Source organism: Stenella coeruleoalba (assembly GCF_951394435.1).
Source record: "Stenella coeruleoalba genome assembly, chromosome: 15".
In the NCBI taxonomy this organism is placed as follows: domain Eukaryota; kingdom Metazoa; phylum Chordata; class Mammalia; order Artiodactyla; family Delphinidae; genus Stenella; species Stenella coeruleoalba.
The window spans coordinates 1,856,462-1,881,406 of record NC_137161.1 but is presented as its reverse complement, the minus strand read 5'-3'; the positions used below and the strand labels follow the sequence as shown (position 1 = coordinate 1,881,406).

The window sequence follows — 24,945 nt, the reverse complement described above, 5'->3', positions numbered from 1 at the left end:
TCCTGGGTGGGACTGGGGGTCTGTCCTGGGTGGGGCTGGGGTCTGTCCTGGCTGGGGCTGGGGCGTGGTCCCATGCACACTGTGCGTCTGTGGTCATGGAGCCCAGGAGTGACCGTGTGATCACCCGTGTCCGGCCCACAGGGATCCCTCCGGCCAGCGGCACCGGGACCCTCCAGATCTACCTCATCGACATCAACGACAACGCCCCCGAGCTGCTGCCCAGGGAGGCGCAGATCTGCGAGAAGCCCAGCCTGAACGCCATCAACATCACAGCGGCTGACGCGGACGTCGACCCCAACATCGGCCCCTACGTCTTCGAGCTGCCCTTCGTTCCAGCGAGCGTGCGGAAGAACTGGACCATCACCCGCCTCAATGGTAAGCCTGCCTCGGGCACCAGCCCGCTGGCACCCCTGCCAGTGGGAAAATCGGACGAGTCTAGGGTGCAGGCCCCCAGGGGCCCATCACCCCTTCACAGGAGGGTCGCGCAGCCCCTTCCTGTGGCGTGGGGGCCCCTGCCTGCTCTAGGGCTCAGCCGCCAAGGAGGCCCCCAGGGCAGGCCCCAATCTCATCATTTTAACAAGCTCAGCCTTGACCATCCCAGTGGCTGTAACTGCAGACCACTTCCTATGCCATCACCAACTGATGGGACGGGCCCTAACCAATGCATTTCCTGAGTCCTATGCCATCACCAACTGATGGGACGGGCCCTAACCAACGCGTTTCCTGAGTCCTATGCCATCACCAACTGATGGACGGGCCCTAACCAACACGTTTCCTGAGTCCTATGCCATCACCAAATGATGGACGGACCCTAACCAACGCGTTTCCTGAGGGCACTTCCCTAGCCGTGGCCTTGGTAGAAAGGGCGTCCAAGTTCTGAAGTTCTGATAGCATTTGCTTGTTCCCCAAGCCCTTACCAACACTGAATATTATTTTAAAAAGCATTTTTCCAATTCTTTTAGCGAAAATCACTGTTTCCACTTGTATCTTTTGACTACCAGTGGGCATTTTTTCATATATTTATTGGCCATTTTTTGCTTCTGTGAACCATCTGTTCAATGTCCTTGCCTATTTTTCTTTGAAAATGGGCTTTTTTTCTAATTGATTTGGTCGAACTCTTTATACGTTAAGGAAATAATTTCATCATTCTTCGTGTTGTAACTGCTCTATTTCTCTTTTTTTTTTTTTCCTGGGCTGTGTTGGGTCTTCGTTGCTGCGCGCGGGCTTTTCTCTAGTTGCAGCGAGCGGGGGCTGCTCTTCATGGCGGTGCATGGGCTTCTCATTGTGGTGGCTTCTCTCATTGCGGAGCATGGGCTCTAGGCACCTGGGCTTCTGTAGTTGTGGCACGTGGGCTCAGTAGTTGCAGCACACGGGCTCTAGAGCGCAGGCTCAGTAGTTGTGGCGCATGGACTTAGCTGCTCCGCAGCATGTAGGGTCTTCCCGCACCAGGGCTCGAACCCGTGTCCCCTGCATCGGCAGGTGGATTCTTAACCCCTGCGCCACCAGGGAGGCCCCACTGCTCCATTCTTGAATTGCCAACGTCTCAACCTTATGGTATGATGCAGGGTGTGTGTGCGCACACGTGCGCACGTCTACGTGTGTCTTAGCCAAGCAGGCGTGTTAGATGTTCCCACTATCAGTCTTTGCCTCCGTTAGTCTCGCTCAGAAAGGAGGGCGGGCTGCTCAGTGAGTGGAGCCCGTCCCGTCACTCGCACCAGGTGACTACGCCCAGCTCAGCCTGCGCATCCTGTACCTGGAGGCCGGAGTGTACGACGTCCCCATCGTCGTCACGGACTCGGGGAACCCGCCCCTGTCCAATACGTCCATCATCAAAGTCAAGGTGTGCCCGTGCGACGAGAATGGCGACTGCACCACCATGGGCGCGGTGGCGGCAGCCGGGCTGGGCACGGGCGCCATCGTGGCCATCCTCATCTGCATCATCGTCCTGCTCAGTGAGTGCAGCTGGTCCTGGGGTGACGGGTGGAGGGGCCCAGGTGTGCCCACGGCCCCATCTCCTGGCCCCGCTCTACCTGCCAGGAGACTTCCAGAAGCCCAGCCCAACCGGGTGCCCGGCAACAGACACAGGCACTCGCAGCCACACGTGCGCACCCTCCCGCGCATGCACGCCCTCGTGCAGACACACGCACACCTGCTCACGGTGCCCCCTGCCCCACAGCCATGGTCCTGCTGTTCGTCGTGTGGATGAGGCGGCGGGAGAAGGAGCGGCACACGAAGCAGCTGCTCATCGACCCCGAGGACGACGTGCGCGACAACATCCTCAAGTACGACGAGGAAGGGGGCGGCGAGGAGGACCAGGTGAGGCCCGTGGCCGGGACAGCGGGGACGTGTGGGGACACCCTCCCAGCCCTGGCGGAGCGCACACGCTGGGGTCCCCGCGTGACCTCCGGCCCTCAGCCCTGCACCCCTCATCTGCACCTTCCGCAGCCACCGAGCCCCGCCCAGTGCCGCCTGCACCCCGCGCCCAGGGAGGGTGGGCCTGGGGCGCTGCCCAGTTGGTCACTGGGGACTCAGGGCGAGCCTTAGCCCATAAAAGCTTAGTGACCACCCCCCGTGAAGTGGGCGTTCCCAGGGACACATGAGGAATGCGGTGGCAGCTGAGCAGATGGGGAAGGGGTTGACCCCAGGGGGAAGGCAGCAGGGGGCACAGACCCCACATGTGCCTTGAGGACGGGCAGGATTCGGATGAACAGAGGTGGGGTGAGCATTTCAGGAAGGACAGACCAGGTGAGGGGCCAGGACGGGGGGGCGCCCGGGGGGCCCGGAATAGGTCAATGGATATGCTCAGAGCCCAGCCACAGAACACGATGAGGATGTGCCCCACGACTTCTCTGGTGCCTCTGCCTGGTACCCCCCCCACCCGGACTGCCTTTCCTGACTCCCCTGCCCGACCCCCAGGACTACGACCTCAGCCAGCTGCAGCAGCCGGAGGCCATGGAGCATGTGCTGAGCAAGGCCCCCGGGGTGCGGCGGGTGGACGAGCGGCCGGTGGGCGCCGAGCCCCAGTACCCGGCCCGGCCGGTGGTGCCCCACCCAGGAGACATCGGGGACTTCATCAGCGAGGTGGGTAGCCCGGCCGTGCCGGGGGCGCAGACCTGCTAACACAGACAGGAAGCAGCCCGCTTCTCTGGGGCCCGGTGCTGGGCTCAGCGGGCAGCCCCAGGCCTGGGTTCACGCCGGCCCTGCTGCTGCCGGCGGGGAGCCCTGGGCCGAGCGCCTCGGTTTAGTATCCCCGCTGCAGAAGGACTAACCTGCCCCCGCCCCCGGTGGGGACAAACACGCAGGGCTTAGCAAGACTGCTGGAACTTGAGGCCACAGTCCAGGCAAGAACAGGAGGGGGACCAGCAAGGTGGCTCTGACCCCAGACTCCTGTCTGCAGCGATCGGGAGAGGCCTCCGCAGTGTCCACTCAACCCCGATGACCAGACGCGCAGGCTGCCCCTCCCCACTCCACACACACACAGGGCATCGGGGACGGCCTGGGAGGTGAGCGTCACTCCAGAGCTGACCACGTGGCCGTGTCACCCATCCTAACGCCTGGGGTCTGGAGACCATGTAGCATCAGCGTCCCAGCCGACAGCGTCCCTTTGATCATCCCCTTGGCAAGAAAAGCTGACCCACCTCTTGAAGCTGAGCCCAAGGTGCCCAACTGACATGTCCAAGGGTGTCAAGAGCGCGCCTCCCACCTCTGCTCCCGTCCTCCTGTGCGGTAAAGCCGAGGGACAGCGTGAGCCAGGGCGCGTGGCTGCACCCCAGACGCTCTCCCCCAGCGCCAGCTGCTGCGGCCCGGGCAGCCAGTACCTCCGCGCCCACCGCGGCTCCCACAGACGGGATGCCTTCCATGCCCCGTGTAGCCAGCGCGGGTCCCTGCGGATTTACCACCCATCTCTAACACGACTGTACTTTGAGAGGGGCTGACAACACTTCTTTCTCCACCTGTGTCAGAACCGGACTTTAAAAGGATTTATTTAAACAGAATAGAACCCAGGGAGTGGCTTGGTAGAGACACAAAAGAGATTTCTCAGAATATTCCCCGAAACAGACCGTGTCTCAGACCGTAAATGAAATTTTTATGGCTGCCCAAAAGCCGATTCAGCTTGGACGACATTTACCATCTACAGGGTAATAAAATTTTTAAAACTCCAAAAACTACGTCCTCCCTGATGGACAATCAAAAGCCCACTTTTAAACAACTTAAGAGGAAAGCAAAAATGGAAATGACCAACCATTCCGTACTGAATAATGGGAAGGTACTCCCCTCCCTAACGGGGGCAGGCTTAGGCAGTGCCAGCACAGGCCCCCGGGCCGTCCTGCGTCCTGCGGGAGACTCCTGGAGCCGGCGGGAGCCCTCCAAGCTGTCCCGGCCCCCGGGGGGAGGGAGCGGGGAGGTGTGTCCACCCCTCCCACGGTCCCCGGGTGGGAGCTGCCAGGGGCACCCTTGGCCAGTGGCCAGAGTGCTGGAGGTGGCCTGGCCAGGGGTCCCAGCATCAGGCACTGGGGGAAAGGGGCCGGGGCACGGGCAGGGGCTCCAGCCACACCTGCTACATCCCCGTTTGCTCCCGCGCACAGTTACGGTAACAACTTCAGGTATCTGACACCCACCCCGGGTTCCCCTCCCTGTGGCAACAACCAGGGACTCGTGGAGGCCAGCCTCTCGCACAGGCCCCGGCCGGCCCTCCGCCTGGCTGTGTGCGCTGCCCCCAGGCCTCTTGCACGGCTCATTCTGCAAACACCGCGCCCCTACTCGGGTCTCTGAGGCGCCCTTGACTGACACGCAGGAGCACTTATTGAGCACCTGCTGCATACAAGGCCCCATCACTGCGCCTCCCCAACCTGCCTCCCCAGCTCCGCTCCTGGGCGCCCCTCTGCCCCCCGCCCTGCACCCTAACCCGTGTCTCCACGGCCCCCAGGGACTCCGCGCAGCCGACAACGACCCCACGGCGCCGCCCTATGACTCGCTGCTGGTCTTCGACTACGAGGGCAGCGGGTCCACCGCGGGCTCCGTCAGCTCCCTGGACTCATCCAGCTCCGGGGACCAGGACTACGAATACCTGAACGACTGGGGGCCCAGGTTCAGGAAGCTGGCAGACATGTACGGTGGCGGCCAGGAGGACTAAGCGGGCCCGCCCCAGACGAGGCGAGAGCAGCGCTCGGACGTACGGGACAGACAGCGGGCCTTCCCGACTCCGCGGCCGCGCCACCCGGCGGTGTGTGAGGGGTCCCCGCCCGCCCCCCGCACGGAGCTGTCTGGCACGAACACTTGTCAGCCCGCGGCCGCCCCCAGCGCGGTAGCTGACTCGGCACCATGGAGAGCAGAGGCACCGTCTGAGCCTGGATTTCCTGGACAGAAGCGCTGTTTAAAACAGAATGGAAGTGCCTTTTGGTACATGCGTCAGATTCCCTCACACTCAGGAGCGCCCCCCAGCCAGTCCTGAGAGCCCCCAACCCCGGCCAGTCCCAGCTCTGAAGTCACGAATTAAGGAATTGGGGAGAATGTCCTTTTTTTCGATCTATCAAGAAAAAAAGTGGGTGACGCACTTGACAAAACTGACAAAGAAAAACAATTTGGGGTCCAAACGCCATAAGCCTTCCGAGTGCTCACACTTTGCTTGCACAGTTGGGGTCTCCCGGGCCCCCTGGGGGTCCCCGAGGCCGGAAGCCCCACCTTCAGCTCCTGCAGCAGCGAGTCCGCCTGGGGCAGGTCAAGCCGGTGGACCAAAGGCCCGCTGTACAGCTGGGCTTCCACAGAAGCGTGCTGCCCCCGACTCCCAGATGCTGGAAATAGCTGGGCAGCTGGGGTTCCCAGCGGCTGTCCCTGATGCTCCCCCATCTCTGCCCTTGGCCACCCCCAGGGCCCCCCAATCATGAGGCCTCCCCCAGGGCCAACTGTGACCCTGAATGCCACCCAGGTCCCCACTGCCTTTGGTCCAAGAGAGTACGGTGTCCCAGGAAACCACAAGCAAAACCGGCCGGCATGCCACCAAACCCTGGCATGAGCCCTCCACCCCTCTAGATCAGACTCCCGAGGGACCCCGTCAGAGGCCCGTCGGACACTCACCAGTCCAAACCCCCGAAGGCTCTGGACGCCTCTGGCCACCGGCGGGGCGTGCGGACTGCAGGGAGAGCTGATGCTCACCGGGGTCCCAGGAGGCTGGAGACGACCGGGGGGACTGGCGGGCTCCTCCCTGCCCTGCTCCTCGGGACCAGAGTTTCTGATGCTCGTGAGCTGATGTGGGCGGCTACGGTCGGCTCCGAGTGCCGGGACAGCACCGTCGTCGCTGTGCCATCTGTCCCACACGTGCGTCTCACCGCATCCGCCAGAAACAGTCTCCTTTCCTTTGGACCCGTGGCAGCAGCCAGCAGCTGCAGGGCCAGGTAGCTGCTTGAGCTCTCAGAACTGGCCGTGCCTCCTGCGGGGCAGTCTGACTCCCAAGCCAGACTCCCGAGTCAGCTCCACAGTGCAGCAAGGAGCCCCCTGCTGTGTCTGTCCGCGGCTGCGTGAGAAGAGGCGCTGGGGCAGCCCTTCGCCCAGCATCTCCCAGGACCTCCATTCTGGGTGTGAAGGCGCCTCAGGCCGGCAGGAGAGCCGCCTCCTGGGGGATCCTTGCCTGCTCTCGGGCTCCCCAGGGAGGGGCCTGGGCTGCCACTGGCCCTGGGCAGGACTTGGTGTCAGAGCCCCACCTCACACCTGCTCCTGGGGCCAGGGGAGGCCTCGGGAGGGCGGGGGCGGGGTTTCACACGCTCCCCGTGCCCTCCGTCGGGGGGTCTCTCTCCGATCCGCTCCGCAGCCCACAGCCTGCCCTGGTGCCATGGTCATCCTCTTTTCTAAACAGCCTCGGCCTCAAAGATGAGCTTGAGTGGACACGTGCGTGTGCAATCCGCGTGGGTGTGTCCCCCCTGGATGTCAGGGTTCTTCCCCAAACCAAACTCATCACTAATTCCATCCACCCTCCCGGAGCTGAGCTGAGCGGAGCTGAGCTGGGGAGACGGGCTCCGGCCTGTGGCCTGAGGGAGGCCCGTGCTGGGCTCCGTCCATCCTGACCCCGTCCATGACTCCTGGGGAGGGACGCGTGGACGGAGGCAGTGGTCACCGGTGTCACATGCCCATGCCCCTACGCAGACTGCGGTCTCCCAGACGTGGCGGGCGGCGTGGCCTGCCGGAGGGAGGGGACGCCCCCCTGTGAAGCCATCGCTCGGGGTCAGGCGGCCCACGAGGACTGTCCCAGTGTCTGAAGGTGTGGCCATCCAGGATTGCTGGTGGTGTCAGGGTTGGTGAGACGTGAGCCGGAACCTTGTTTTTGTTTGTTGCTGGAAAGCTCATCTCCAGTTGAAGTTCTAAGGGTGACTGTGGTGGGGCCCAGACAGCTGTGAACTCTCCTCACTGGAATCCCGAGGCCCCCTTTGGTCCCCTGGGCTCACCCCAAGGATGGGTGTGCCAGGCGCGGCCTGCGACTCGGACCCCTCGGGGCCCCAGGCGCCCTGCCTCCCCCCACCCAGGAGAGCCGGATGCAGAGTCCGTCCCACTGCCCCCTTCCCGCTCTCTTGCCCCGGCCCCTCGCCTCATCACTGCCAGGGCCCCTGCATCTCGCCTGCATCGCACAGGCCGAGGCTGCGGCAGCCAGCAGGGGACACGTCAACAGAGGGGGTGCTTCTCACACCCATCCCTGCTTCCAGGCAGCCGGACAGCTGCCCCTGGAGGCTCCCACCCCCTCCCAGATGCCTCCCAGAGCTCCGTCCCAACCAATGGGTTAGCATTAGCTAAACACACAATCGGCGTCAAACGTCCCTTTTTCGTAGCTTGTAGATACGACGGGTCCAGATCAGGACGCGGCCAGCGGAGGCCCAGACTCGGTGCTGGCAAAGCGCTCAGGCAGGTTCAGCGCCTGTAGGGAATTTCTGTTCTTGTGAACAGGAGACGCCAGCAAGAATGCCCTGGCCTCGGGCGGTGGGCACCCCCAGCCCAGGGCCACCGTGCCCGTCAGGCCTCAGCACCCGCCACCCCTGGCCCAGCAGGCCTTCCCTTTCCTGCGTGCTTCAGAACATCCCGGGCGCCTGACCTCCCGCCGCCAACGTGTCAGGGTAACGGCAGCCGTCAGGCCTTCCCTACTGTGAGCACCACCCACACGGGCCTTTGAGATGACAGCTCTGTTCCCTCCAAGGGGAGCGTCAGGGAGGGGAGTCTCAATTTCTGTCAAGGCTGAAAGGTGTAACACCAAGAAAGCAAACACAATCTCCCCCCCTGGAGCATCCTGAGAGACAGTTCCGCGCCACCTGGCGTAGATGAGACAGGCCCCCCGCACAGCGGGGCACCCCGGGGGGGAACCTCTGTGTATAATTGGAACGCATTCTGCTTTTCCTTTCTCTCCTTTTCCCATTCTAATTTTTTTTTTTTTGCATGTTTCTTTTTGAAAACGGACCCAATGTGTAGCAGCCCGCATGACTGTGGTTGTTCTGGGGAGATACTGGAGTACGATGTATTCACACTGCATCTCTGAGCATTGCGCAGTTAGACAAACGTTCCAACTTTTTTTGTAATCGTCAACAGCACAACTATTTTGTATTGTTGTTTGTATCATTTTGTACCAAAAAAAAAAAAAAGAAAAAGAAAAAAAGGGAAGAGCGTTGATGTTTTCAACGTGTTTTCTAGCGCCAGGCGGTCTCGGCTCCAAACTGAGCGGCAGCTTCGCGGAGGGGCCGTGTGTGGGAGCGGGCTCGGGGTCCTGGCACGCTGCTCCAGGGCAGTAAATAAAGTCCCCCTGTTAAGTGGTCGCCTGACCCTGGCTTGTTTTTCTCCGAGTGTCCCATCCGCTCAGGGGCAGCAGATGGACGAACACGGGGCTGAGGTGTCGAGAGGGGGTTTGAGCACCTGCTGTGTCTCAGGCTCCGCCCTAGGCTCTGAGGGCACAGACAGCAACAGGACCAGGCCCACTCCTCACACCTGTGAGGCCCCGGGGACGCGCACAGATGAAGGCCCACGGGCCATGTGTCTAAATGTGCCGACGTCCTTAGGAGGTCTAAACCAAGCTAACACACCGCTCAGCGAGGTGTGCTCCCCCTACCTTGGCGATACACCTTCCTGCCACCATGAGAAGGCTGGGTCAAGTTCAGGGTTCTCCTGCCCCTCGGATTCTCTCAGGGCCCAGCCTCCTCCCCGCCTCCGGGGACTGCAGGCCCACCCCTGACGCCAGCCAGAAACCCACGGGCCAGCGGGTCCAGTCCTCAGCAGCTCTGGTCACGTGCTCCAGCCTGCCCTCGACCGCTGGCCACAAAGGTGCACAGGGGAGCCCCCGGGTTCAGTGCCAGACTCGCTGGGGCTCTGCCCACCTCAGGGAAACAGCTCAGAAAGGCTGAGGGGCACCTCGCTCACCCCACTAATAAGTGGCGCAGTCAGACCAGAGCCCCAGGGGCCCACCCTGCAGGCCAGGCTCCCAGCCCCGCCCCCCAGCCCCCACCCACTTCCAGGCCTCTCCTGGGGCTCGAATCTGCAACCAGGACAAGGTGCGTAACAAAAAGTCACTCACATGAGTTGACAATTACGGGCGTGATCAGCGCTTGCTAATTTTGAGGGCGCCGGCAGCTAATGACATTCACAATTAGGTAACTGCTGTGGGCCTGGGACAGGCAGTCGCTGGGGGGCACAGCTCCTTGTAATCAGACCCCCGGGGCAGGACCTGGGGGGTTGGGGGGACAGTCTGCTTAAGGTCACCCCCTCCCAGCTCCACAGCAGAGGGCTGGCTAGAACACAGGCTCAGCAGTTGTGGCGCACGGGCTTCAGTAGTTGTGGCTCGCGGGCTCTAGAGCGCAGACTCAGTAGTTGTGGCGCACAGACTTAGTTGCTCCGCGGCATGTGGGATCTTCCCGGACCAGGGCTCGAACCCGTGTCCCCTGCGTTGGCAGGCGGATTCTTAACCACTGCGCCACCAGGGAAGCCCTCCCCTGCCTCCTGTTTCTAGAGAAGCTGAAGTCTCCCAGGCCTCCCGGAGTCACAAAGGAGCAGCTCAAGAAGCTAATGATTAGGACTGAGAGTCACAGACTCAGGGGCTGACGCACATTCCTGAGCCATTTTACTGACACTGTAACTGCCACCAGAAGGAAAAGGCTGGCTGCGTGATGACCAGGGTGCAGCCGTGACATGAGCTGCTCCACCTGGAGCAGAACTGAGTCTGTGGCACTCGAGACAGCTGAGTCTTGTCTCTCGGTTCCAAGAACTGGCCTCAAGGGAATGGGATTAACATTATTGCTCACGTTAACCTATATCTTTGTGTAGCTCGTTCTGCCCGTATATGTAGGCAGGCAACTAAAGCTGTCAGCAAAGAGGTGCTGTCGACAGACCCACGTCGACATCCTCCACTCTGAGAAATACGGCACCTATGTCTGCAGGAAGAAGCTACAGAAGCCAGGCCTTCACCCCTAATCCCATAGAAATGGACTGCTCTTCCAAGTGGGGATCTGTAAGCAGCTCTTTGCAAGAGGTCCCCTTGTCTTGTCACTAACCCTAAACCAGCCACCCCCATGCTCTACTCATCTCTGGCGCACGCACACCTTTCAAATCTTTCGATCACACAATACCTTGCTTAACATGTTGCTTCTCTCCATAGATCAAAGAAGTAGAAATGAAGAATAAGTAACTAACAGACGCCCAGATCTCTTCCCCAGCTTCCCCTGCAGTAACCTCACGAACAAACTGCGTGAACGAGACAGCATCTAAAAAAAGGTCGCAAGGAGTTGACCATCCTGCACACAGTGGGGAATGGCGGCGACCCTGACCCCAGTGTCTCCATGATTAACCGACATTACTGCCTCTTTTTCCTTAAAAAACTTTCACGGCTGAGCAGAATCTTGGGAGTAGGTTTAGGGGGACACTGAGTACGACTTCTCCCCCACGTTGCTGGTTTTCTGATTAAAAGCACCGTTTTCCATTTCTACCAACACCTGCCTCTCCAGCATGGATCTCCAAACAGCGAGCGGCTGGACCTGAGTTCAGTAACATTTTTACCTAAGGAAAAAAAAAATAAACTTCCACCCTGAGCCCAATTTTAACCGATAATCTCAGGCTGGGCACTGCCTCACAAGAGCCAGGCACACTCTCGGCTCTCCTGGGCACGTCTCCGCGTCCTCTCCCACCTTCTCCCCACCCCTAAGTGCCCCGAGAAAAGCTCCCCTCCCCCCTCACACACACGTTCCTCCCATCTACTCAGGGACGTGCCCCCAGGACAGCCCAAGGCTGGGCAGGGGAAGCGAGGGAGGGCTCGGTCATCACGACTCTGCCGTGCTAGACGCCCCAACACAGCATCTCACAGCGAGACGCATGGGACGCGGGGACTCCCACTCCGCAGAGGACGGCAGCGGCCAACTTTGGGGCCAGTTTGACCTTGTTACTGTTTGCCAGGAACGTGCCGGCACCACCATGTTAAGTGAGCCCACTGCTCCCCGAGCCCAAGGGGCACAAGCACGAGCCCCGCACCCACACGCGCAGACCAAAGCCCGCCTCCTGCCCCAGCAGGCCCCTCCCCGAGGGCGGGAGCGCTGCCAGCTCACCGGGACCTGCCCCCACAGTACCCAGGGCCAGGCCTCTCCTGCACAGCCGCAAAGCACCTCAGACCAAGGCGGGCGGGGCAGTGCAGGAGCACAAGCAGGGTCTCCCCGACCCTCCAAACTGCAACTTTAAGCAGCCTCCTCAGAGAGGGACGGGGCTCGTCCGGTCCCTGGGTGCATGGGTGGGAGCAGAGTAAGTGGTCCAGTCGGCCCCCTTCGGCAGCAGGACTGAGGCCCGGAGGCTCCCAGAGGGGCCCGCCCCGGAACGAGAGGACCTGAAGACCACCCCACGCTCCCTGACACCTGCTGCGCCAGCCAGCGGCCTCCCCCACGGGGGGCCTGGGGGCAGTAACCTCGTCCTGACTCGGGCCCTCAGGGGTTGTATCAGATTCGGGGCACTCTGCAGGCTGAGGTCCTCGTGAGCACTGCCTCATCCGGACAGCATTAGGCCTCGGAAAACAAGGACCCTCAAGGTTGACACTGAAAGCACAAGGCCCAGGACACCCGCTGAAGAGCCAAAGGAGTGGGGTGTGGCCAGACTCTGAGCCTGACAGACCACTCTCCGCCCTCCCAGCCCACGTGCCCCATCACATCCCCCAAATGCCCACCAATCCCGTCCCCAACCCAACCCCTACGCTCACGCTCACTCAGACTCAGGTGCGCGCGCGCGCACACACACACACACACACACGCACGCACGCACGCACGCACGCACGCACGCACGCACGGCTGTCCTGACTCACTTAGTTGGAGGGTGCTGACCGTGGTGCTGAACTCCAGCCGCCGGGCCCCGCTCCGGTGTGGCCTCAGGACACGCCCACAGGAACTTCTGCCTGTTTAGGAAAAATCACCTGCTTGGAAATTTACCTCAAAGGCAAGAAGGGGGACAGAGAGGGGTGAGGTCTGGCCCCGCTGAGCCCCTGCCACAGCGACATTACTTCTCCAGGCCCTGCCCTGCTGGGCCGGGCAGTGGGAAGGGCGCCCGGGCAGCCGGGGCTCCACGTGAGCAGCAACCCCCCTGCAAAGCCCGGGAGACCCTCGTGGCCCTGAACGCTCAGACTTCTCCGTGGGGCAAGCCCCCCCGACCCGCCCTGCGGTCCTCTCTGTCCTTCCTCCTTGTCTGATTCCTTGAACAACTTCATTATTTACGTTCACGTGTCTTACCCCAAGTTCTTCCTCTGGCCTGTCTATACATCATAACAGGCAGCGACCTCCCTGGATGTCCCCACTGTGTTCCCAGCGTCCAGGGTGGCCTGGCCAGGAGGAGCTCACGTCCCAGCTGTCAAGACATGCTAACCAGGGCTTCCTTGGTGGCGCAGTGGTTGAGAATCCGCCTGCCAGTGCAGGGGACATGGGTTCGAGCCCTGGTCCGGGAAGATTCCACATGTTGCAGAGGAACTAAGCCTGTGAGCCACAACTACTGAGCCTGCGCTCTAGAGCCCGCGAGCCACAACTACTGAGCCTGTGTGCCACGACTACTGAAGCCCGCACACCTAGAGCCCACACTTCGCAACAAGAGGAGCCACCGCGATGACAGGCCTGCTCGCCGCAACTGGGGAGAGCCCACTCACAGCAGCGAAGACCCGACACAGCCAAAAGTAGAATAAATAAATTTATATTTAAAAAAAAGACATGCTAACCAGGCCCCTGGCCTTCCTGGGGCAGCAGCGAGTGTGTAGCCAGAGCCTGGCCAGAGTCAAGACCCAGCTGTGAGTCCAGCTCCGCTCCTCCTGGAGCTCCTGACCTTGGACAAGTCCCCTAAAGGGCTCCGGGCCAACACCACCTGCCCGGTGGGTGGTTGGGAAGATGAACTGAGATGGGCTGCAGTCCCAGTGCCCAGGAGCACATTGGCGTGGCCCTGGGGTGTGCGGGCACCCAGGGGATCCCCAGTACGTGGCCAGCCCCCAGGGACACGCGCTGTGGTCGGCAAGCCTGCAGTGTCTACACACGGAGGGGGGGGGTTTGTTCACAGAACGCACACCGTCCCCACTCACCACACACCGGGGCAGCCGGTGGGCACTTTGCTCCGGTCCCATTGGCGGAGACCTCTGCCCACTGCTGAACACTGAGGAAAGACTCGGGGTGACTTAGGGAGGGGGGCAAAGAAACTTCCAGAAGCATGCCGGCCCGAGTGGCCAGGCAGAGGGTGGCGGGGGAGAGCACTCTGCACCTGGAGCCAGGAGTGGGTCTGTGCTTGCACCCTGGCCTTTTCCTTCCTTTTAAACTTCTGGAACGGTTGCCATGGAAACTCAGAGGCCGGTGGTCAGGAGTAACTGAGGAGTAGGCAGCAGTCGGGCACCGGTCAGCTGGGCCTGCTGGGAGGGCCAGGTGGGACCAGTCACCCACCTCCCGCCCCAACCCTCCACCACCACCAGAAAGAAAACCTGGGGAACCTCCCTGGCAGTCCAGTGGGTAAGACTTCACCTTCCAGTGCAGGGGGTGCGGATTCGATCCCTGGTTGTGGAGCTAAGACCCCACAGGCCTCACGGCCAAAAAACCAAAACATAAAACAGAAGCAGTATTGTAACAAATTCAATAAAGACTTTAAAAAAAAAAAAGTCCACATCCAAAAAAACAAAACACCTTAAAAAAAGAAAGAAAGAAAGAAAACCTGGGTTCAGGGCCTCTCTTGGGAAGCTGCAGGATTTCCCTCTGGGCTGGCAGTCAGGGCTACAGATGTGGAGGAATCCGTGCGAGGCTGCTGGACGGGAAGGGCCAGTGACCACGCCTGGAAGAATCTGACGGGCCTTTGCGCCCTCACGGGCACGTGCCCTCTGCGGGACGGCGGGCGCCAACCCCTGCACCCCCACCTCATCCTCCGTTAGCAGGATGAGGTGACCCCGGGCGGCTGGTCAGCTACAAGCGGTGGACAGGGATGGGCCAGGCCACTTCAGGGCCTGAGGACGCTCATCTCTGCGCGTGTGTCTGCTTTTTGCCTGCTCTGTCAGGCCAGCCTAGGACTCTCCACAGGGGAACCCAGGCGGCCCGTGGGAAGAGCCTTTGTGGGGTCCCGGGGCCTTTCTTTTATACCTTCTGTCTGGCGGTGTGGGTGATGAAATAAAAATGCACATTTTAAGGCAAACGAGAAAAACTCATACATTTTTTCTCTGCCCTTTGGCCTCCTGCCTCCCCTCCGGGGATACCTGCGCAGAAATAAAGATCAATTTTTCTTCTTCTGGTACCAGCCACGTAATTCCCTAAAAGATAACGTTCCTTTCTTAGTCCCGTAAGGGGGCCTCAATGAGCCACCACTCGTCCTGTACGTGCAGACGTCTTTGGTGGACTTTACGGACAAGGCCACTATATCATTTCCCTTAAAGATAATGACTGGTGCAGAACAGACTAATCAGATGACCTGGGGAGATACTGGGCTGCACCCAATGAAAGTTCTCAGCTTAAATACTTACTCATGACCTTGTTAACGTCACCAGCTATGTTACCTGTACCCTGCCCATTCTACCCGATTATTGGTTTGGTTTTTGCGTTACCAAACGTGTGACTGAACCTCTGATAAAATTCATGACTAGGGGACTTGAAACCACTGACCAAATACACAGTTGTATAAGATCAATGATTGTAATAGTGTAGCTCTGGATGTGGGACAAAGCGACAAGAGGGAACGGTTTCCTGGACCACGACAGACTGTGAGACAGGCGGCCAGAGGCTTGGGCTATTGTTAACGGAGCCTGGTCCAGGAACAGCCCATCGAGTGGCCCATCCATGGCATCCTCACCTGACCAGGGAATGAGCATTCCTAGCGCCATGGGACAAATTGGTCATGAAATGCCTCCCAAACCTGGGTAGAAATTAAGACCGAAAGGGAGGGGATTGTACACAAAGACCGCTGCCCACCATCCAGCTCTACGAGAAACAAGTCAGCCACTGGCGTCGCTGACCTAACAGCACATCCGGAAAGGAACTCAGAGCGGAGATCAAGGCGGAACTGGCCCTCAGGAAGTACTTTCAGGAGAAAATTTTATGAGCCCCGTTTCTCGCCTCTTCCCATACTTAGAAAAGCACTAAAACCATTAGCTAAGAGATCTGTTCCTGGAGAACAGCAGTGACCTTCTACCAAACTGTGCTTGGGTACATGTACACCATCGTCAAAATCACATGTACGTGTGCTGACCTCCCCCCTCACCTCTTCTCAACAGTCCTCAGAGCCCCCTGAGAGGCGTCTGTCTCCTGGGTTATAACCCTCAGGCCGGCACCAATAAAAGTGTGCATTTCTTTCTTAGACTGACTACTGATCAGCCTTTTCATCCACACGGAGGCGCGCCCATGCTTTTTAATAACATTTCGGTAGCTTTTCTGGAGCCTTCTGGATGCACGGACTCGTCGCCCACTCCCGCCAGGCCTGGGGGGCCAGGTGCACAGCTGCCCCGCGGGGGCAATCAGCTTAGTAACAGAGCCTCTGGTCCCTAAACCTGGGCGCGCCAGCCAGGTTTTCGCCCCTCCTCCCGGGAGGTGAACTGCGGCGCGAGGCGTCTCACCGCCAAGGACCTGAGAAGCGCGCGCCCCGGCGACCCTCCGCTGGTGCCCCCACCCGCGTGCACCGCAGCCCCGCCGGCTCAAGCGCCCCGCCCCCCCGCCGTGGGTCACGTGCGCCTCCCCCCTCGCTGCCCCGTCCCCACCCGCCCTCCACCCCGTGCGCCCCGCTCCCGCGAGCCGCTGGGGCGTCCTGGTCCCGCGGCCCCACACCGCCACCTGGCGGCCCGGCCTGGGATGCGCGGAAGTGCTCCCCGCGTGGCCCCCAGGACGCACCGGGCTCCGCAGGGCGGTGGCCTCGGGCGAGCCCATTCCCATTCTCCCTCCGGCCTGCTTCCTCGCCCCGCTGGTCCTAGCCTCTGGCACAGACCCGCCGCTGCATTGGGACGGGTCCCGGAGAGCGCCCCGTAGACCCCACGCCCGCTGGTGAATTAGCATCTCTGGTCCCTCTGCCCAGGGGGCTGCAGTTAGGGCTCTTAGGTTAACCCCACTTCAGAGCTGAGGACACTGAGGCCCAGAGGGTGAAATGCTGTCTGCATCCAGAGGCGGGGGTGTGAGCCCCGACTCCGCGCTGGGGGGTCAGGGGGCCCTGGGCCGGCCCTGCCAGGAACACAGCAAGTGCGGATGCTGTGGGGCAAGGCCTGGAGACCCCACCCCTTCTTCTGGTGCCCAAATGAGAAGCCTCAGTCCGAGGATGTCACCACCCCCTCAACCTACTTCTCCGCATGTCTCCCTTCTTCCAGAAATCCCTGACATGCCCTCACCCTGAGTTTGCAGAGGCCCCCTCCCAGGGGACGGCCCCTCCCCTCCGCTCTGGTGTGGGTCCTTGGCCCAGCCAGGCTTGGGGGCTACACCAGGCTTCCTCGCTGAGTCTGCCCTAGGAGGGGAGGAGAGGGGAGGGACCGTGAGGGTGGGAGTGCTCGGACAGGTTCTTTCCAGGGTGCAGTCTGCAATGTTGGGGGGTCTTCGGTCCTTCCTCAAACTCCTGGGAGCCAGTTCTCAGGGCTGGGCTGGATGTGCAGGCCTGGTTGAATTGACAAGTGAAATTCTTGTCACCACCCTGCCCCAACACGTCCAAAAAAGGCTCAGTGCTGGCCTTCAGGCACGGCTGGATCCAAGTGCTCCAAGAACACCACTCCTTCGTGTTCTGTACTGGCCTCACTTTCAGCCAAGCTCTCGAGAAGCAGCAGTCTAGGTGGCCCTAGGCAGAAAAGCTGACCTCCTACCAGCCCCTTTCTGTGGAGTGTGTGCATCCCTCCCCTCCCCTCCCGTGCCCAGTCCCCCCACTCCTTGCACCCTCTCTCTTCCTTAGCACGCCCCACCCTGCCGCCACTGCGCAGCAGCCGCCGCCCATCCCCCAGGAGTATAAGTATGCTCCAGGGTCTCCCGTCTGATCCCCATGCGTCCCCATGCCCATCCCCTCTCCCCACTCGCTCCCCACTCAGCACAATCCCAACTGCAGGCCCCCCTGGCTTCCTTGGGCAGCTGCTTACCCCTCTCTGGCACCCCTTGTCCCCAGCCTGATGATTAACCTTGTCCTGGCCCCGAACCCTTCACGTGGCACCCCAAGGACTCTGCAGCCAAACTTTGCCACACACCCCCTGCCCTGGATGACACTTGCAGACGCTGTGGGAACTGCGGGTCCCCCACCCCTCATCTGTCCAGCGCCAGGACGTGTCCACCTCCCTCCCAGCCACTGCCACCTACACCTTCCTCCTGGCCACATCGCACCCAAGCCAGTCCCCCCCTAGAAACACAGCTTCATTTTTATCCACATTCCCTTATTTCTGCGCCTTTACCGAGATACTGCGGATGCACGGTAAACTGCCCGTATTTCCAGCGTGCCATCTGAAATGTTCCGACGCTTGCACGCACCACCACAATCAAGGTGACAAACATCCCAGGACCCCAAAGATTCCTCGCACCCTTTGCAGGACTCCCCCCACCCCCCAGGCCACCCCAACGCTCCACGTAAAGGAAACCCCACGGGGCCCTCTGGCCAGGCTGCGTTCCCTCATCATCACCCCCGTCACCCCAAGACTCACTGTGGCACCGAGCGGCCCCTCCCTGTAGGAACAGGCCAACATATCCCTTCACCTGGAGAGGGACAGTTAGGGTTCCTCCAGTTTTTAGCCATTTGAGATAAAGCCGCTAGGAAAACTCGTGTACAATCTTTGTCCCCCCAACACACACACACACCCCTCTGCCCAGGCCGCGGCCTCCGCTACGCCCTGCCACCCGGTGGGCTCCTGGCCACCTCTTCCAGCCCAAGGCCGACCCCCTCTGCGACGGCGCCCGGCCCTCTCGCAGGCACTTGCTGAACAAATACATTTCAGAAAAGCAATGGATCTGTGCAGGCCTGTTCCCCTCAGAAACAGAGTCTGGCAGTTAGGACTTAAAGCCTGATACAACTGCCTCAAGAGGCAGCTAAATTTGTAAGGAGGAACGTGACTTGTTTCCCTTGCGAGTCTCCGAAGGAAACAGGACACGTCCCCTTGGGCTGGTCCTTCCTGGGCCAGGTGACCCAGGTGAGGCCAGAACGATCTGGAGGACAGAGAGGCTGCCAGCCTGTCGCTGTGGAAGGGGAGCTCGGAAAGGCTGCTTATGGCCTGGGGCTAAGAGCATACCTCCACCGTGAGAGCATGCACTGGTTGAGCACTTGCTGTATGCAAGGCATGAAGGCTACGCAGGACTCAAAGGGGTCCCCAGGGCTGCTCAGATTGACAGAACATGAGACCAGAAGAGCTGCCTTGTGGCCTCGGATACTGGGACGGGCAAGGCTGAGGGACACTGGGTGGACTGTTGTTTCTTTTAGATGAAGTTTTTTTGTTGTTTAATTTTTTTTTAATGCTTTATTTGTTCAGCTGTAATAAGTCATTTTAAGACCTCTGTGTTCTCAGATATGTTTTCTTTCTTTCCCTTTCTTCTCTCTCTCTCTCTTTAGGCTACATTGGGTCTTCGTTGCTGCGCACAGGCTCCCTCTAGTAGTGGTGAGCGGGGGCTACTCTTTGTTGTGGTGCGCGGGCTTCTCATTGCGGTGGCTTCTCTTGTTGCAGAGCATGGGCTCTAGGTGCACGGGCTTTGGTAGTTGTGGCACGCAGGCTCAGTAGTTGTGGCTCGTGGGCTCCAGAGCGCAGGCTCAGCAGTTGTGGCTCACGGGCTTAGTTGCTCCGCGGCATTTGGGATCTTCCCGGACCAGGGCTCGAACCCGCGTCCCCTGCACTGGCAGGTGGATTCTTAACCACTGCGCCACCAGGAAAGTCCTCTTTTCGATAAAAGTTTACACTTGGAGACCACAGTTGTGACAGAAGGGAAAACAAGTGAACTGGATAATCACAAGATTTGCCTTGATAACAGCATTCCCAGAAGATCACAAGCTGTCTCCTACTTAGCACACCTATCCCGAGTACTCGCGTGCCTTCCCGCGTGGCACCACGTCACCGGCCCAGGTGGAGCCGAGGCCCCACCCAGGGGGTCCGACGCTCAGCTCTGGAGTCTTTCCCCCACGCTCTCCTGAGGTACACTTCACACACGCTAAAACACACAGATCTTAACCTGTCAGCCTAACCTTTCACACGTGTTCACACCCACGTAACCACTGCCCAGATCCCGACGGCACTTCCATCAGCCCAGAGGGCCCGGGGCCCCTCCAGCCTGGGGAACGTGCTCGGACGCCCGTCACAGCTGGGAGTTCTGCCCGTTCTCGAGCTACAGGTGAACGAACAGGGTCGGGTGAGCGGGGGCTTCCGCAGCGGGCTTCTCCCAGCGTAATTCTCAGGAAACTCGTGGGTACGTTACTGACCGCATCATCAGCGCGTTCCGCTTACTCCCGAGGAGTATCTCACTGAATAAATACCCTCTGGTTTGCCCGCACTCACCTTCCGATGGACACGCGGGCCGTCCCCATTTTACCCCGTCAACGAGCAGAGCCTCCGTGAGCATCCTCGCAAGGTGTCTCCGGAGGACAAGGCACCCACTTCCCCGAGTAGACGCAGAGGGGCGCGACCGCGGGGTCACGCATGTTTACGTTACCAGGCGTGACACGGTTTCCCGAGTGGTTCCACCACGTTACACACTGACAGCCTGTGTGAAGCCCCACCCCCACACAACACCGTCAACCTTTATCATCTGAGCCAAGGTGGGCGAGTGGTGGAATCTCACCGTGGCTTTGTTTCTCCGATGACCCGTAACGACGAGCACCTTTTCATTTGCCTGTTGGCTCACGGGCAGCCCTTCCATGAAGTACCTGTTCAAGGGTCTCGCACGTTCTTTACCAAGTTGTCTTCTGACTGCTGAGCGGTGGAATTCTTTGTATATTCTGGACACGGGTCCTTTGCCGGGCGTACACTTCGCAAGTATTTTCTGGAAGTCTCTGGCTTGCCCTCTCACTGTCACAAGAGCATCTTTCGATGAGAGAAAGTTTGTAACTTTAAAGTCCAATTTTCCAATGTTTTCTCTGTGGTTTGTGCCTTCTATGCCCTTAGAAATCCCTGCCCACTCCCACGTCATGACGATCTCCGACGTTTTCCCCCAGAAGCTTTGCAGTTTTAGCCCCCGTTTCCAGGCCTGTGATCCATCTCGAAGTGATACCTGTGGTGTGCGGGCTCACGTTCCCCCCACCCACCCACAGGGCATCCGGTCACACCAGCGAAAACCTAGTGACCGTAACGTATGGATCCCTTTCTGGACTCTCTTGTTTTGTTCGTGGATCCTGTCTGTCTTTACGCCAATACCACGCTGTCCCAATTACTGCAGCTCTACAGGAAGTCATGAACTCTAGGGGTGGAGATACTTCAATTTTGTTCTAGATTGTCTTGGCTATTCTAAGTCCTCTGCAGATTCATGTAAGTTTCTAGAATCAGATTGTCAGTTTCTATGAAAATTGCTGGGATTCTAACCGGGACAGCATTGAATCAGTTGGGAGAGAACCGCTATCTTCACAATACTGGGTCCCCTCCGGGGGTACAGCGAAGTTTCTCCCTTTAGGTCTCCTTTCGTCTAATTTCAGTGTAATGATCTTAGACATCTTTAACTGTATGTATTCCCACGTATCCCAATGTTCCTGGTGGTGGTGTTAATGCTACTTTTCTAGCTTTTTGCTGCTGGCTAAGGGATTACGGTTGATTCTGGATCCTGACCTTGCACCCCGAAATCTTACAAAACGCACAAGCACCGGAACCGTTTCAGCGCCGTGCGCATGGATTCTTTTGGGATTTCTGTGCACTCGACTGCGTTGCCTCAGGGTCCAGCCCTCACCTTCAGTCCTCATTTCTCTCTCTCGCCTTTCTGCCCGCCTGGGACTGCAGTTCCCTGGGGAATGGACGTGGTGAAAGCAGACGTCCTTGTCATGGCCCTGGCCCATCCCCACAGCACTCTACCCCAAGCCCACAGAGGTACGCGAATCGGACTTCGGACAACTGGTAAGGTGTTGTGCTGAAACAACAGCACCCGGCGCCCACAGGAGGGAGAAATAACGGATAAAGGCGCCTCGAGGCTGCTGGCCACGCTTCTGCCAGGGATCATCCCCGGCGAGCGTCAGTCTGCCTCGGCGAGGCCCCTGGCAGAACGACTGGGCCCAGGAGGACGTGCAGAGAAGCCGGAACTAAAGCTATTGCACCTGCAGAAACCCAAGCGCTGCTGCCCTTTACTGACTGACCTAGTTTATTTCAGGCCAAGAACTTAGTGAAAACAAAGTATTAGTCGTGACAGAAAGTCCAAGCATGACCTAATTAATCAACCGCCTTGGGCGTTTTCATGCAGGTGGAAGACTGGAAGTCGTGCCCCTGGTACTCCCTGCTCAGGCTCTGAAAATTCAGATTTAGTTTCTTTCATCAACCAAAATCACAGGCTAAGTTACAGGTTGAACTGCAATCCCCCCCTCCCTTAAAAAAAAGAAAAAAAAAGCTTATGCCGGGGTTGTGTGGCGGTCCTAACACTCCAGGACCTCAGAACATGACCTTATTTGGACACAGGGTCTTCACAGAGGTCATCAAGTTCAAATGAGGTCACTAGGATGGGCCCTCATCCAAACGACTGGTATCCTGTGAAAAGGAGAAACTCAGACACAAAGACAGATGCACACACGGCGAAAACACCACGGAAAGGTGAAGGGGCGACGCTTCTACGCCCCAAGGAACATCCAAGATGCCCGCGACCACCAGAAGCCAGGGGACCAGGGCACGTCCTCCACCACCGCACTCAGAACCAACACGGCCCACACACCTGGGTCTCGACTTCAGCCTCCAGAACGGAGACGACCAAAACCTGTGGTCTCAGCTACCGGTCCATGGTGCTCCGTCACAGCAGCCCCAGGCAACTGACGCAACAGGTACCAGAATGAGACTGTACCTCGTAAGTAAGCCCACGGATCATGGGAGATCCAGCAAATCGTCAAAATTAACGTGAAAGCCAGATGCCGAAAACCATCACGCCAGGGACAGGGTCTGTGGCTCGAGAGGCCGAGCGCTGGTGGGGACTTAGGCGGCTAAGCCTCTGAAACGGGGGCCCCTCGGGAGCTATGGTTCATCGAGGCCAACCTGTCATGCTCACCGCCAGACGGGGCGGGGCCTCCGGAGACCCCGCCCTCCCCAGCCAGGGGGTGGGTCCACATCAGGGCTGGGGCTGCCCCCCCCAACCCCGGATCTCCCCCACCCCTCGCCTTACCTTCCCTCTCCCAGGGGTGCCCCTGTGCCTCTGCACGGACGGGAGCCCGGCGTCCACGCTGCGCAAGTCCATCTGTGTCCGACGTGGGGAGCCCCAGGCTGAGGGCAAGGCCTGAGCTCGGCTTCCGGGCCCTCGGACGTGACCCACCGGGTCCTACTCTGGAGCACGCAGGTCCTGTCCTTGGAAGTGAGGCTATTTCTACCAGATTCGCTGGGTTTTAGACACTGATTCTAACAAGTAGCTCATAAATACACACCTCAGCGGAACCAGAGCTGAATCTCTGGCAGCAGAATCTACAACTGGAAAACTGGGAAAAATAGGCAAAACAAATACAGATAAATTTGTTTTTAATAAAGGAGTTAATTTTCTTTCAATCCTATATAAAACAATAGCAATTAAAAACTTCATTTCTGAAAGTAAAATATTTACATATGAACAAGTAACTGTGCAAAATTTACATGAAAAAATGGAAAGACAGGGATTTCCTAAAAGACAAAATAAAAGGTGTAACAGTTTTCAGGCGTTGGTAAAAAATACTGATCAGCATTCAGTTCACACGCGCGAATAAAGTCTAACGTGAGAATTCACACGAGAAAGCCGAAGTATTTACAGTCATAAAAGTACTATCAATAGACAATTTAATACAATAACCTCTGAAAATATAAAGAACCAATTAGTATATTTGTAATAAAAAAATAGGTACAAAGAAGGGGCTTTTGCTCTGGACGTCTGTAAAGCGAGTCCACAGCTTGCATACAGCCTCTTAGCAAAATAATTATAGCTACATAGCCGTCCTCACGTTGTGTGCCAAAGGTTATGTACAATTACTGACAAAATACACCAACCAGTTTTCAACACTTGATTCACACTGAGAAACAGTCTTCTGATGATTCTTCTCAACTCTGGTTTTATTTCGTCTAAGTTTTTTCACTTTTAGCTAAAAAACAGTGCAAGTAAAATAGATTTATGCTGAAAAGGTTTTCATTTCTTTTAACTTTACAGCTTTACAAACGATAGCAAATAAAATGCATTTGTACAGATGCTGACCCCACACATTCAGAAGGAGCCGCGTCGCCGGGCCCCACGAAGCAGAAAGGGAGGAGCCCCAGGCGCAGGCGGGCAGTGAGCTGCCTGCTCCCTGAGGGTCCTGAATGGAGGGCCGGGGACGGGAGGGAGATAAATAGTCTAAAAAAATCAGTTTGCTTTGCCAACTGACTAATACAAAAATAAAATAAATGAAATGAGGTCATCGGCTGTAGACACACACCTCCGCAGTAAGTTGGGTTGAACTAAACCAAATGCACAAACGATGTAGAAACCGCTATGAGGTGACAGAGGGCAGCTACTTATTTGCTAAACGATTCCATCAGTTTTTATATATGGCTTGTTTGGCAAGAAGGCCACTCGATCAAAGATGAGTTAAGATTTAATTGTCCTTTAAGAGTACCCGTGGGCCTCTTGTTCTCTGTTACAGAAACGTGTTTTCCTTCATACTGAAGAGTTGACTTAGAAACAGGAATATAAAACTGTTCCATTGTAAAGAGGTGGCTGCTTTTAAACAATATCCCATTTGCTTGTTACAAAAAGGCGTCATCTGCAAATATAGAAAAAGTCCCCAGGCGTCGCCGGCTAAGAGGCCGCGTCCGTGCTACTTAAGGAATGCTTTGTAGAGCAACAGTGAATGGCTTGTCTCACGTTCATTTTCTAAACAAAATATGAGGTCCCTGAGGTTGACCCGCGTGATCCTTTGTCGCGTGAACTGTCTGGGGGTTCCGACGCCGGAACTGCCTGGGACCGCTGAGCCTGGGCCCGAGCCCTGGTGACGAGAAAGGAGAAGACAGCCGAGTTAGTGGTGCGCAGAGGTGGGCAGGGCCCTCGGCGCTGGAAGGAAGGGGCAGGGCCAGGTGCCGCCCCAGGACCAACTCACGTTTCCCTACAGGTGTCCCAAGAAACCCTGGCTCTGGAGGAAGCCAGGCCTACTGCTGGAGCTGAAGTGCTTTACGAGTCCCTAACGGGGAGGGGTGAGAGCAGGGGGCACGCCGACCCTCCAGGATTGGTGCTCTCAGGCATGCGCTCGAGAACACTAACCCCGAGATTCCCCCCAGAGCTCAGACTCTGGCCCCTGGGGCACGAGGAAGGAAAAGGTGGCGGCTCCTGCCCCAAGGGGACGGCAGAACAGCTCCAGGGCTTGTGGCTGGCGTCCCCGACCTCCAGGCGTCCAGGGACTCAGGTGTGCTGATGC

At 58.6% G+C, this 24,945-nt stretch overlaps 3 protein-coding genes across 3 annotated transcripts in view; 2 read left to right on the top strand and 1 right to left on the bottom strand.

Annotated features, from left to right (window-relative positions):
• Positions 1-7: 7 nt before the first annotated feature.
• Positions 8-1,977, top strand: LOC307198011 (cadherin-4-like; the record flags this gene model as incomplete). Its single annotated transcript, XM_079944597.1, has 3 exons — positions 8-375; positions 1,719-1,918; positions 1,963-1,977. The coding sequence occupies exons 1-3, from the start codon at positions 96-98 to the stop codon at positions 1,975-1,977; spliced, it is 495 nt and encodes a 164-aa protein (XP_079800723.1). The 5' UTR covers positions 8-95.
• Positions 1,673-5,507, top strand: LOC307198982 (cadherin-4-like). Its single transcript, XM_079946378.1, has 3 exons — positions 1,673-2,316; positions 2,917-3,081; positions 4,928-5,507. Exons 1-3 carry the CDS (start codon positions 2,179-2,181, stop codon positions 5,132-5,134), a joined length of 510 nt encoding a protein of 169 aa, XP_079802504.1. The 5' UTR covers positions 1,673-2,178; the 3' UTR covers positions 5,135-5,507.
• Positions 5,508-23,016: 17,509 nt separating this feature from the next.
• TAF4 (TATA-box binding protein associated factor 4) overlaps positions 23,017-24,945 on the bottom strand; it is a 71,516-nt gene continuing 69,587 nt past the window's right edge. Inside the window, exon 15 of the mRNA XM_079943630.1 lies at positions 23,017-24,519. Coding sequence (XP_079799756.1) covers positions 24,352-24,519 — 168 coding nt within the window. The 3' untranslated portion in view covers positions 23,017-24,351. The remainder of the gene's footprint in view (positions 24,520-24,945) is intronic.

Coding starts and splice junctions, on each gene's coding strand:
- LOC307198982 (XM_079946378.1), top strand. CDS start 2,179: ATGGTCCTGCTGTTCGTCGTGTGGATGAGGCGGCGGGAGAAGGAGCGG. Junction 2,317..2,916: donor GGGGCGGCGAGGAGGACCAG/GTGAGGCCCGTG, acceptor CCCGACCCCCAG/GACTACGACCTCAGCCAGCT. Junction 3,082..4,927: donor TCGGGGACTTCATCAGCGAG/GTGGGTAGCCCG, acceptor CACGGCCCCCAG/GGACTCCGCGCAGCCGACAA.